Source organism: Leucoraja erinacea, chromosome 10 (assembly GCF_028641065.1).
Source record: "Leucoraja erinacea ecotype New England chromosome 10, Leri_hhj_1, whole genome shotgun sequence".
NCBI lineage: Eukaryota > Metazoa > Chordata > Chondrichthyes > Rajiformes > Rajidae > Leucoraja > Leucoraja erinaceus.
In genome coordinates, this window is record NC_073386.1 from 32,243,347 (window position 1) to 32,255,724 (window position 12,378).

Genomic DNA, 12,378 nt, shown 5'->3' on the forward strand with positions numbered 1-12,378 from the left:
GTTAATGTAAATAGTTTTGAATTGTTTCAGTTGATTTAAATGTTAATTGTTTTAAAGTGCTTTTTTTCTCTATTTCTAAATATTTTATTGATTTTTTTTTTTTTTGATTAGTTTTGAATGGCTTTTGAACAATTCTGCCTCCTAGAATTTTGAAACTTTGAGAATTGACTGAGAACTGACCAGACATGGTTTAGCAGCACAGCTGAATGCAATGCTTATATCGATTCATTACTGCTTTACTGCCATATGTATTGAGCCTTCCCCTAGGCAGTTTGGACATTGCTCATATTATCACAGTAAATGCAAGCTGGAATCTGATGGTACACCATCTTTGAGGTGCCTCAGCACAGAGTGAACAGTTAAAATCTACAGTTGGTACCTAAATTGTGAAGAACTATAACCAAACTCCTTAATGAATGGAGAACGATAATTACTTTTGCAATTAACAACATAAAGCAAGGCAGAAATACAATCTCAACAAAACTACAGTTGACAATATCTTGTACACTGAGCTTCCCAAGAGGAGGACACACAAATTGTTTCATTTTTTCAGGGAGGTGAATAGTTAAGATTTAGTAGTCAAAATAAGCACTTTGGATTTTTTTCCTTATTTGTGGAAAGGTAAATTAAGGCATCAACAAAACAATGATCTGTTTTCTTCCTAAGACGACCACGACAGCCCATAATGGATAATCCCATTCCATCTATGCTTTCCAAAAAATGGAATGACATGACATTGATGCAAGTATATTCTATACTTTTCATGAAACCAGCCAAACAAATTTTCATTTTTTTCCACTGGTACCTAACATACAGAAATAAATTTCTGGTCCTAATATACAGAAAGAATGACCAGGGACGTATCATCCACGCTGTCAAAGTTGGCTGAAGAGGCGCTCCCAGGGCACAAAGGCTGAAGGTGGCCAGGTGAGGAGAGGGACAAGGGTTCGCTGGATGATCGAGATGGATGCGACGGCTGGAGGCCCAGCAGCAGCCTGGGGCTCGACTGGATCGACGCTGATTCAGAAGGTCAAGCGCACAGACTGAACTTTGAAAATGGCACCAACCTGGTGACTCTTGCATGTGGTCTCAGTGGACTATTTCTATACACTTTGTTTAATCCGGGATTGGGTTTAGGCCTGGCAATATTTTACCGAACTGTATGCTGAAAATAATTTTCACTGTACGTGACAATAAAGACCCATTGAACAATTTGTTGACACAAGAGACTGCAGATACAGGGAACTTCAGCAAAAATGAAGTGCTAGAGGAACTTAGTGAGTCAGGCAGTATCTGTGGAGGGATGAACAGACAATGTTTTGGGTTGAGACCCTTCTTCAGACTCGTGGAGTGGGTGGAGAAGTCTGGTAAAGAGAGCTGAGAGAAAAAGGTGGAGCTAACAGTAGATAGCTGGATACAGGTGATCAGTAGATGGGTAGAGATGGGTAGAGATAGTAACAAAGGCTGGAAGTGAAATGGAGACAAAAAAGATGCCAAATACGAGAAGAACAGTGAAATAAAAAGATGGAGGAAGGACAGTGGGTGGAAGAGGATGGGACGGGGAAGATGGGGGATTAAAGGAAAATGGGGGATAATGTAGGGAGGGGTGGAAGGCAAGTGGACAAAGAAAGGGAAAATAAGTGGGTGATGGGCAGCTGGAAGAGGTGTGCACACAGCGCGGCGTGATTGACAGGGCCAAAACAAGCCTTTTAAACCTGTATCTGGCTTTATAGCCCCACCCCCTCATTTTACCAGCTTTCTTTCCGCCACTCCATGAGTCTGAAGAAAGGTTCGAACACAAAATATAATCTGCCAATTCCTCCTCTCCATAGATGTTGTCTGGTCTGCTGAGTTCCTTCAGCATTTTTTTTGCTTCACGATTTGTTCTTCAATGGGCCATAGCCAGCAGAACAGTGAAAGCTATGACACAAATAAAATGAATATATTATCTGATTAATAACTTGTAACTAGGGGTGACCAAAGTTTTTGGATTAAAGGAGGGAAAAGCTACAAAATTCAAAGGAACTGGCAGCTAGGCCAAGAGTGAACCATTTTAGAAATCTGGCCGGGATAACATTTAAGATCCATGCAATTGACCACAGTCAAACATGCACAGTAGGAGTTTTAAAATATAGACATTATGAGTGTTGACATTAATTAGCTGTGGAGCTTTTATCTTGACTAGATAAACAGATACTGATTCGCTGACAAGTTGCACAGTTCACTCACTGCTCCTCACAATGTTAGGTTCAGTGCTCAATGTGGGGGAATAAAGGCAGTTTTTATAACAACCAGATCAGAATTGCTCATACTCAGAAGTCCACAGAGCTTAAGAAGAATTCTCTAATATTATAAACATAATTTTAAATGAAACCTTCAGGTAATGTTCTCCCATCAAAGAATGTAAGTGGTTTGTTCAGCTTCCTGGATATTCCTGGGACTGGGGGGCAAAGGCGCAGAGACTCCTTAATGCACATTGTGGTGTAAGGCATCTTATGAAGCAGATCCCTGCCAGGGAACAAAAAGGTGCGACTTCATAAGAGAAGGGTAAACATGAGCAAATGTAAAAGAGTGGAGGGGTGAAAAATACACTGGTTAATGTAGAGGCCACAACATGCGCTTGAATCAGGAGAATAGTTGCTGGCCAAAACTGAGAGTCGGGTCATCTTAAGTCATAACTGAAATGTTTACATTGGTGGGAACGTCATGATGAAGGGGACATTGCGACAAGATAAGGCGCAGAGGCCAGCCCATCAGCTATATTTAAGGCGGAGACAGATAAATATTTGAACGATGGAGGAATTGAGGGTACTGGCACAGAAGAGGCTTTGAAGCCAGCAGAGGTCAGCATGATCATATTGACTTGTGGGGCAGGATTGAGGGGTCTGTTGGTTTACTGCTGCACGTACTTGTGTTTTTGTGCCCTCATCTCCTCCAGCCAGTCAGACGGGGAGTCCGGGAGGAGAAAGTAGTAGGTAAAAGATTAAAAGTATCTCTACAGTTTTTATTACACTTTGACCTCATAACTACCTGGTTGCCATTTATTATGCCAGTGATTACCTGTAGTGCAGACTGGGCCTCGTGTTTTTCACACAAGGATGGAAAGCTTAGTTCATCCCAGCCAGTGATCTGATTATTTAATGATTCCGTGTTAACTAAAGACCTCTAATCACGAGGGAGGATGTTTCAATTAATTGCATCAGATGCAAAGAGATGACATTGTCAGAAAAAGCAGTGGAGTTCTCTGCCCATTTTAAGATTGCTGCATATTTCTTGAGAGTGAAACACAGGAAGACTGCTCCCTGAAGCAGGTGTGTAAGTTGTTTTAATGTATTGACTCACCCATCTTAATCAGAAATATAGGTGCAATTACCTGATATTTGCTCATGCAGGATAGAATCACTTAACACTTGACTTGAGCTCAAATTTCACATAGAATTAGGAAATAAACCTCTAGCCTAAAATCCTATTATGAAATCTGGTGTTGAATTTCCCAATGCATGCAAAAATAACCAGAATGGTGCAATATTTCATTTTCCAGATTAAGCCAGTTCTCAAATACTGGTTTGTATTTGATTAGATTGGTTTAGAGATACAGGGTGATAACTGATCTTTCAGCCTACCAAGTCTGTGCCGACCAGCGATCACCAGTAAACTATTTCTATCCTAGGGACAATTTACAGAAGCTAATTAACAAAATGTAAATTGGAGGATCAACATTTCACATTTTGCTTGGGCAGCATAAAATCCTAGTGGTATGAATATCGATTTCTCCAACTTCAAGTAACCCCGGCATTCCCTCCATCTCCATCAACTCCCCCACCCAAGTCACACCAGCTATTCATTTTCACCCACCAAACAGTTACCAATGGCCTGTTTCCTTTACCATTACTTTTTTGGCACACCTTTCAATCATTGTTCTTTATCTCTACATCATTGTCTATATCTCTCGTTTCCCTTTCCTCTGACTAGTCTGAAGAAGGGTCTCGACCCAAAAAGTCACCCATTCCATCTCTCCAGCGATGCTGCCTGTCCCACTGAACTACACTAGCTTTTTGTGTCCATCTTCGGTTTAAACCAGCATCTGCAGTTCCTTCCTACACACCTACAAACCTGCACGTCTTTGGAATGTGGGAGGAAACTGAAGCACCTGGAGAAAACCCACGGGGTCACAGGGAGAACGTAAAATTGCTGTGCAGAAGAAATTGTGAGCCCATGGATATTCAGGTAGCACCTTAAAATAGATATTGAAGTAGCCTTCCCTTTGTTTCAATTACCTCTGAAAAATATTGGCATCCAGGTATCATTAGGCAGCACAGTGGTGCCGCTGGTACTAATGCTGTCTCACAGCGCCAGAGACTCGGGTTCGATCCCAGTTTTGGGTGCTGTCTGTGTGGAGTTTGCACACTCTCCCTGTGACCATTGGGTTTCCTCTGGGTGCTCCGGTTTCCTCCCACTCCTCATAGATGTGTGCTTCTGTACGTAAACTGGCCGCTGTAAATTGTAGTGTGTGGCAAGTAGATGAGAAAGTGGGATAACATAGAAATAGTATGAATGAATGATCGATTGATAATAATATGCAGAATGCACAATGGGGCAGGTCTTCAGTTAACCAGAAATGTCTAGTTTTCTGTATCCCGGACAGTAGGGTTTAGTGTTACTTCCAGCAGTCTTTCATTCAGAGCTCAGCTCCCTGCATATCAGCGGGCAGGGACTCTCCTATCACAATTGGCAACAGTATTGACAGTTGTGAGGACCTAGACCCCACCCACTGTGCCCAACCCACTCCAACCCCTGCTTGCTGGAGATTAAATCGGTGGCTCAAATCAATGAGAGTGTCTTTGACCTTTACAATAACTCAGGACCTGTCAAAAGGTAACGCTAAAGGACTTTGAATTAATTTTTAAATGGCTAATGTTTATAAAAACATAGAAGACACTTAAAAGAGCTTCAAACTTCAAACTAACTTAATTAAATCAAACAAAAACCTTTCCTTAACTTTTTCCAGGCAGCCTATTTCTTCCATTGACTTCAATGCCAGACTGAGAGCAGGAAAAATCTACAGAAGTTTGTGTTGCCCACTGCATTCCTTGCAGGCAGCACAGACATTCCAGGAGTCAGAGTTGTACAGCACAGAACTGGGCCCTTCAGCCCAACTCGTACATGTTGACCATGATGCCTATCTTCGTTAATTTCATTTGCTTGCATTAGTCTCATATTGCTCTACTTCATTTCTTTCCGGGTACCAGTTTAAATATTTTAATTGTATCTGCCTGTACCTTCACACAGAGAGTGGTGAATCTCTGGAACTCTCTGCCACAGAAGGTAGTTGAGGCCAATTCATTGGCTATATTTAAGAGGGAGTTAGATGTGGCCCTTGTGGCTAAAGGGATCAGGGGGTATGGAGAGAAGGCAGGTACGGGATACTGAGTTGGATGATCAGCCATGATCATATTGAATGGCGGTGCAGGCTCGAAGGGCCGAATGGCCTACTCCTGCACCTATGTTTCTATGTATCACTTTCTCTGGCAGCTTGTTCCAAACAATTTGGACTCAGACATCCGTTGACTGTGGCAAGGATTGATTACTAGAACTGGCTGCAAAGCAAAGTCAGGCAGCATCGCTGATGATAATGCGGCTCTACCTGATGAACTTAATGCATTCTATGTTTGCTTTGAGTGGAAGGCCAACAGGTCGATGACATTCATCAGACTAGAGTGTGCCTTTCCATTGGGTCACTGTTGCAGAAATTAGATTGGCCTTCCTGAGGGTGAACCTACGGGAAGCAACTTGCCCAGATGGAAACCCTGTCCGCATCCTTAAGAACAAAACAGATCAACTTGTGGAGTGTTCACGTACATCTTTAATCTCTCCCTATTCCGTTCTGAGGTGCCCACCTGCTTCAAGAAGACCACTATCATCATGGTGCCAAAGAAAAGCAAGATCTCATACCTAGCTTCCCGTGGCTTTGACATCCACCATCTTGAAGCGCTTTGAGAGGCTGGTTATGATACATTAAACCAGCCCACCAAGCATCCATGACCCAATGCAGTTCACCTACCACCACAACAGGTCCACAGCTGATGCCATCTCCCGGGGCCTACACTCACCCCTGAAGCACCTGGATAATGACAACACCTACGTCAGACTCCTATTCATCGACTACAGTTCTGCTTTCAATGCCATTATCACAACTAAGCTCATCTCCAAACTCATTGAACGGAGACAGCAACTGGACCCTCGACATCCTGAGCAACAGACCATAATCAATGAGGATTCTGGACTAATTGTCCTCTATGATAATCCTCACCACTGGTGCCCTGCAAGGATGTGTTCTTAACCCCCTACTGTACTCAATATATACTCATGACTGTACACCAATCCAAACCAATTTCAAAGATGACACCCACGTAGTGGGCCAGATACCAAAATTAATGAGACAGAGTACAGGATGGAGATAGAGAACCACGTAACCAGGTGCTAAGACACTGACCTCTCCCTCAATGTCAGCAAGACAAAGGAGATTGTAATTGAGTTCACGAAGCAAAGCAGTTCACACACCCATGATCATACATTGATGCGCCGAAGTAGAGATGGTCAAAAGCTTCAGGTTCTTAGGAATAAATATCAGCAGCAATTTGTCCTGGACCAGCCACATCAAAGCAATAGCCAAGAAAGTACACCAACACCTCTACTTTCTTTGACGGCTTAAGAAGTTCGGCAACAACCAATCCCCAACGATCCTCACCAACTTCTACAGATACACTGTAGAAAGCATTTTCTTGGGATGCATGACAGCATGATTTGGGAACAGCTCCATTCAAGACCACGAGTAATTGCAGAGAGTTGTGGATGTACCCAGACCACCACGCAAACTAACCCCCCTTCCATTGACTTCATCTAAGCTTAATGCTGTCTTGGCAAGGCCACAAGCATAATCAAGGACAGTCTCACCCTGGTCACTCATTCTTCTCCCCTCTCCCAACAGGCAAGAGGTGCAGAGCTTTGAAAACACATACTTCCAGATTCAGGGACAGTTTCTTCCCAGCTGTTACCAGGCAACTGAGCTGTCCTCCACCAGTTAGAGTGTGGTTCTCACTCCCATCTACCTCATTGGAGACCTCTGAACAATCTTTAGTCGGACTTTATCTTGCATTGAATATTGTAACTTTATCTATACACTGTGGACGGCCTGATTGTAATCATGTATAATCTTCTCTTTGACTGTATAACATGCAACAAAAGCTTCACTGTGCATCGGTATGCATTACAATAATAAACTAAACGGAACTAAAACACCACTATCTGCATGAAAAACATGTACACCAGTATTCCTTTAAATGATATGAGATGATGTCCCAACTTATACTTGTTGTCCAGGCCTACGAGGGCAAGGCCTACAGCCTCACAACCCTATCCACCTGTGTTGCCTTATTTAAGGAGCTGTGAACTTGTGATCCAATGTCCCGCTGTACATCAACACTGAGGTTACTGCCATTTACTGTGTACGTGCTGTTAGTATTTTGACATCCCAAGATGCATTATGGTTGCACAACCTTGAGTGGAGGCTGTGTGGCAGCCTTCACTTGGGAATTCATCCACGGCGCTGTTGTGGATCTTGGCAAGAGATTTTCCCCTTTATTTGCAAATGGTCCTCAAGGCCAACTTTTCATACTTAGAATTATAATGGCAACATTACAAAGCTGGTGCTTACAGTGTGCACTTTATTGGATCCCTGAAGGGCTTTACAGCCAATAACAGTTATCGTCAGTTATTGTATTGTTGAACATGGAGTCAAGAGAGAGTCAAGAGTGTTTTACTGTCATATGTCCCAGATAGAACAATGAAATTCTTACTTTGATAAGGAATAGAAGCAAGAGGCGGTTATGCAATCCATCAAGACTGTATTGTCCTTCAATCAGATATAAATGATCCTCCATTTCCACTCTACCTCCCCAACACTCAGGCTGTCCAATTATCATTCCTTTGACAGTTACTGGTGCATCATCTGCATTTGCAAGATTGGCTTTATTTTGAATTACATATGCAGACATTTATTGTCAATTCTTAATTGCTCCTGAACCAGAAAGGCAACTAGGCATGTCTCCTTTAAGGATCTGGAGTCACATGGCAGATTTGCCTCCATGAAGGACAACAGTGAACCAGATAGGTTTTCAATAACAATCAGGTTACTTTTACAAAGATAAACATTTGTTTTCATATTGCAAATTTATTTAATTCTTGAATTTAAAATTTCCAGCTTCATGGAGAGATTTGAATTTGTGTCTCCGAATCTCTCGATCAGTTTCACACCGGCTGTTAGTCCAGAAACTAAATTACAATGCAGCACATCTTCAATGTAACATGAGCTGGCATGTCAACTTGTTGATTTCCTCGATGTTCAAAATATATCATCTCATCATTAAATATACAGGTGAATGAATGAGCCTCTGGGTCAGAGGATTCCACTGAGCACGTTACATGATAATCAATTTGTACAGAGCCCATCCCTTCAAAAGTTTGAAAGTGAACAGATCATTTTTCGTTAAGTGGTGTTGGTTGATGGATAGATGCTGACCAAGCCAATTCTCCTGCAATATAGTTCCATGGCGAGTTTTACATAAAGCCTCATTTGAAAGACATTTTGTAACAGTAAAAACCTACCCTTTTTGTGCATCTCTTCTGAATCTCTCTTTATTATTTTGTTAATGGTACAAGTTCTTCCATGTTAACTGCAAAGTTGTTCAAACATCATGGAATAATGGCAACAAGGCCTGTGGACAAGGGCGGCACAATGGCGCAGTGGCAGAGTTGCTGCTTTACAGCACCAGAGACCCGGGTTCGATCCTGACTGTGGGTGCTGCCAGTACGGAGTTTGTATGTTCTCTTCAATTTCCTCCCACACTCCAAAGACATACAGGTTAGTAGCTACATTGGCTTGGTAAAATTGTAAATTGTCCCGAGTGCGTATAAGATAGTGTTAGTGTGCGGGCTTGGTGTGCTAAAGGTCCTAATTCTGCACTGTATCTCTAAACCAAACTAACCTAAAGGCCTGTGGTTCATAACTGAGCATACTGTATCATATGCTTGGAAATGTTCTGTAGCCAAACTTACTCAGTGTCCAGTAACTCATTGCAGGCCAAGAAGAGTCCCGCAGAATAATTCTGAATCTTTTTACACAACAACCTCAAAGCCTAGAAAAGTGCAGGGGTTTTTTTTCCTTACCATGTAACAATGGACACTAGACTTATTTAAGACTCACCATTCAATTTGTTTGTGCTGCTTGAGAAGCTCCTGGATTTCTTCCCTACACTTTTGCTGGTGTTCTGTGTGTTGGGCCAGACAGTACAAGAGCCAGGAAATTCCACTTGCTGTTGTGTCATGGCCTTCAAACATGAAGGTGTCAACCTCTGCTCGGATTTCTTCATCAGATAGTACTTCACCATCATCATCCTGCAGTGTAAAAAATGTTGAACACACAAAAAAAATCATTGATTAACACTCTTATGGTCATGCTTCGTCAAATATACAGCATAAAGATGTTTGAGATTTTACCAAGGAAGTATGATTTTCCTTGTACCTTTTAAACCATTTGTGATGGAGTTTCTCAGGAAGTAGAGGCGTTGATGTGCTTTATTTATAATTGCATCAGTGTGCTGGGTCCAGGAAAGATCTTTGGAAATATGCACGTCCAGAAATTTTATGGCTCTCTCCACCATCGTCCCGCCGATATAAACAGGGTTGTGGGTCTTCATCCTTCCTCTTCCAAAGTCCACAATCAGTTCATTGGATTTACTGATATTGAGAGCCAGGTTGTTGTGCTGGCACCATTTGGTCAATCTCACTTCTATACTCTGACTCATCACCATCTGTAATTCGCCCAACAACGGTGGTGTTGTCGGCGAACTTGAAGATGGAGTTTGCACTGTGTCCGGCTGCACAGTCATGAGCAGTGGCGGACTGGGTCTAAAAATATTGGTTGCCAGGAGACAAGGGGCCCACCCACAACTACAATGCTATCATTTAACAGGGGCCCACTTGTCATCACTTGCTATCACTTCATCAGGGGCCCACTTGCCATTGGGCAAGCTGACACTCTGGCCAGTCCGCCACTGGTCATGAGGAGAGCAGGGGGCTGAGCACGCAGCCTTGGGATGCTCCCACACTGACTGTTAATGAGAAAGAAGTATTTCTGCCAATTCGAACAGACTGTGGTCTGTGGATGAGGAAGTCGAGGATCAGTTCCGTGAGCTTGGTAACCAGCTTTTTTTTAATCAAAAATATTTATTCAAATATTAAAATAACATATACAGTACAGTAAAAAAACAAAACAGAAGCCACCACCATAAATCACGACTAACAATAGACTATTATACAACTATCTTACACTCCTTGTCAAGGATGTATTCAACCCCCCAGTGGTCCCGGAAATCCCCCAGGGCGCCAGTGGACAACGCGTAGTCCCTCTCTAACACCACCCAGGCACGGAAGTAATCCCGGAAAAAGGGGCAGGCAGCCGGCTCGGGCAGAGCCCTCTTCTGCCTGGCACCATGACTCGTGGATGGCCAGCTTGGCCAGGCCCAGGAGCAATCCAACCAGGACATCCTCAGCCCTACCCTCTCCCATACGCACAGAGTGCCAAAGATGAGAATGGTGGGTGAGGTGCAGCCAGAAGGCAAGGTTAAGGAGCAGCCCATTTAGATAATGGAACAGTGGCTGCAGCCGCACACACTCCATATACACGTGGTACACAGACTCTTCCAGCCTGCAAAAGTGGCAGGCAGCTGGTGAGTCTGTGAACCGCGAGAGAAACAGGTTGCAGGGGACTCCCCGGTGCGTTCCCTCCAACCCAGGCCCCTAATGTAGAGGAGGAGAATCCCTGCATAGAGGTATTCTCCCCCTCACCGGGAGGGGGGGTAACCAACTTTTTTTTTTTTTTTTTTTTTAATCAAAAAATTTATTCAATTATTAAAAAATAATATTTACACTACAATAAAACAAGCCAGAACCCACCACCATAAATACAATACAAACATATATCCATAATAAACTATTATACAATTATGATACAATCCTTATTGAGGATACATTCAACACCCTGCGGAGCCCAGCGGTCCCGGAACTCCCTCAGGGTGCCCACAGACAGGGCGTATTCCCTTTCTAATCCCACCCGGGCACGGACGTAACCCCGGAAAAGGGGCAGGCAGCTGGCCCGGGTAGAGCCCTCCGCCGCCTGGCGCCGTGACTCGCGGATGGCCAGCTTGGCCAGGCCCAGGAGCAACCCAACCAGGACATCTTCAGCCCTACCCTCTCCCCTACGCACAGGGTGTCCAAAGATGAGGATGGTGGGTGAAAAATGCAGCCAGAAGGCAAGGAGCAGCCCCTTTAGATATTCAAACAGGGGCTGCAGCCTCACGCACTCCAAGTACACGTGGTACACAGACTCTTCCAGCCCGCAAAAGTGGCAGGCGGCTGGCGAGTCTGTGAACCGCGAGAGAAACAGGTTGCAGGGAACTCCTCGGTGCGTTCCCTCCAACCCAGGCCCCTAATGTAGAGGAGGAGAATCCCTGCATAGAGGAATTCTCCCCCTCACCGGGAGGGGGGTAACCAACTTGGAGGGGATGATGGTATTGAACGCCGAGCTGTAGTCTATAAACAACAGCCTGACGTAAATGTTTTTATTGTCCAAGTGGTCCAATGCGGAGTGGAGAGCCAGTGAGATGGCATCCTCCGTTGACCTGTTGTGACAGAAGGCGAACTGTAGTGAGTCGAGGTTCTTGTTGTGATAGGAGTTGATATGCACCATAACCAACCTCTCAAAGCACACATTGAGCTTGTCAGGAAGGACACCTAACTACCAATGAAAATAACACTCAGAATGAGACATTCATCAAATGGGAATTTGGAAAATTGACTGTAGGAAAATTAGCAACACCGACAATAGTTTTATTGTCCAGAAACGTCTATTAAGCAACAAAATAATTTGATGAATCTAACTCCCAGGGGTGAGAGGCTTGTCCTATCAAAAGAGCCTAGAATGCATTCTTTTGTGAGGGCATTCAAGCTGCGGCACAGTTGCCGAACATCCGTCTCATCCTCCAGCTTGGAGCAAAAGTCCCTTTTGGCCTTTTTGTGGCCTTATCAAGGTCGTATCTGGACTTCTTGTACACCTCTGTATCTTCGGACATGAATGCCCGATGTCTGGTCTTCAGAAGAGTGCGGATCTCATAGTTCAACCAAAGCTTCTGATTGGGAAACACTCGGAAGGATTTTGTTGGGATGCAGTTCTCCACACATTTCAAGAAGAGCAAGGTGACGTGCCTCAATGACTATCGACCAGTGGCACTCACGCCTGTGATGATGAAGTGCTTTGAGAGG

At 43.8% G+C, this 12,378-nt stretch overlaps 1 protein-coding gene across 1 annotated transcript in view; it reads right to left on the minus strand.

Annotated features, from left to right (window-relative positions):
- The window catches only part of LOC129700996 (cytochrome P450 4B1), a 73,506-nt gene that overhangs the window by 6,777 nt on the left and 54,351 nt on the right, over positions 1–12,378 (minus strand). The window contains exons 8-9 of the mRNA XM_055641885.1: positions 9,263–9,453; positions 2,375–2,508 (exon numbers count right to left, since the gene is read on the minus strand). Coding sequence (XP_055497860.1) covers positions 2,375–2,508; positions 9,263–9,453 — 325 coding nt within the window. The remainder of the gene's footprint in view (positions 1–2,374; positions 2,509–9,262; positions 9,454–12,378) is intronic.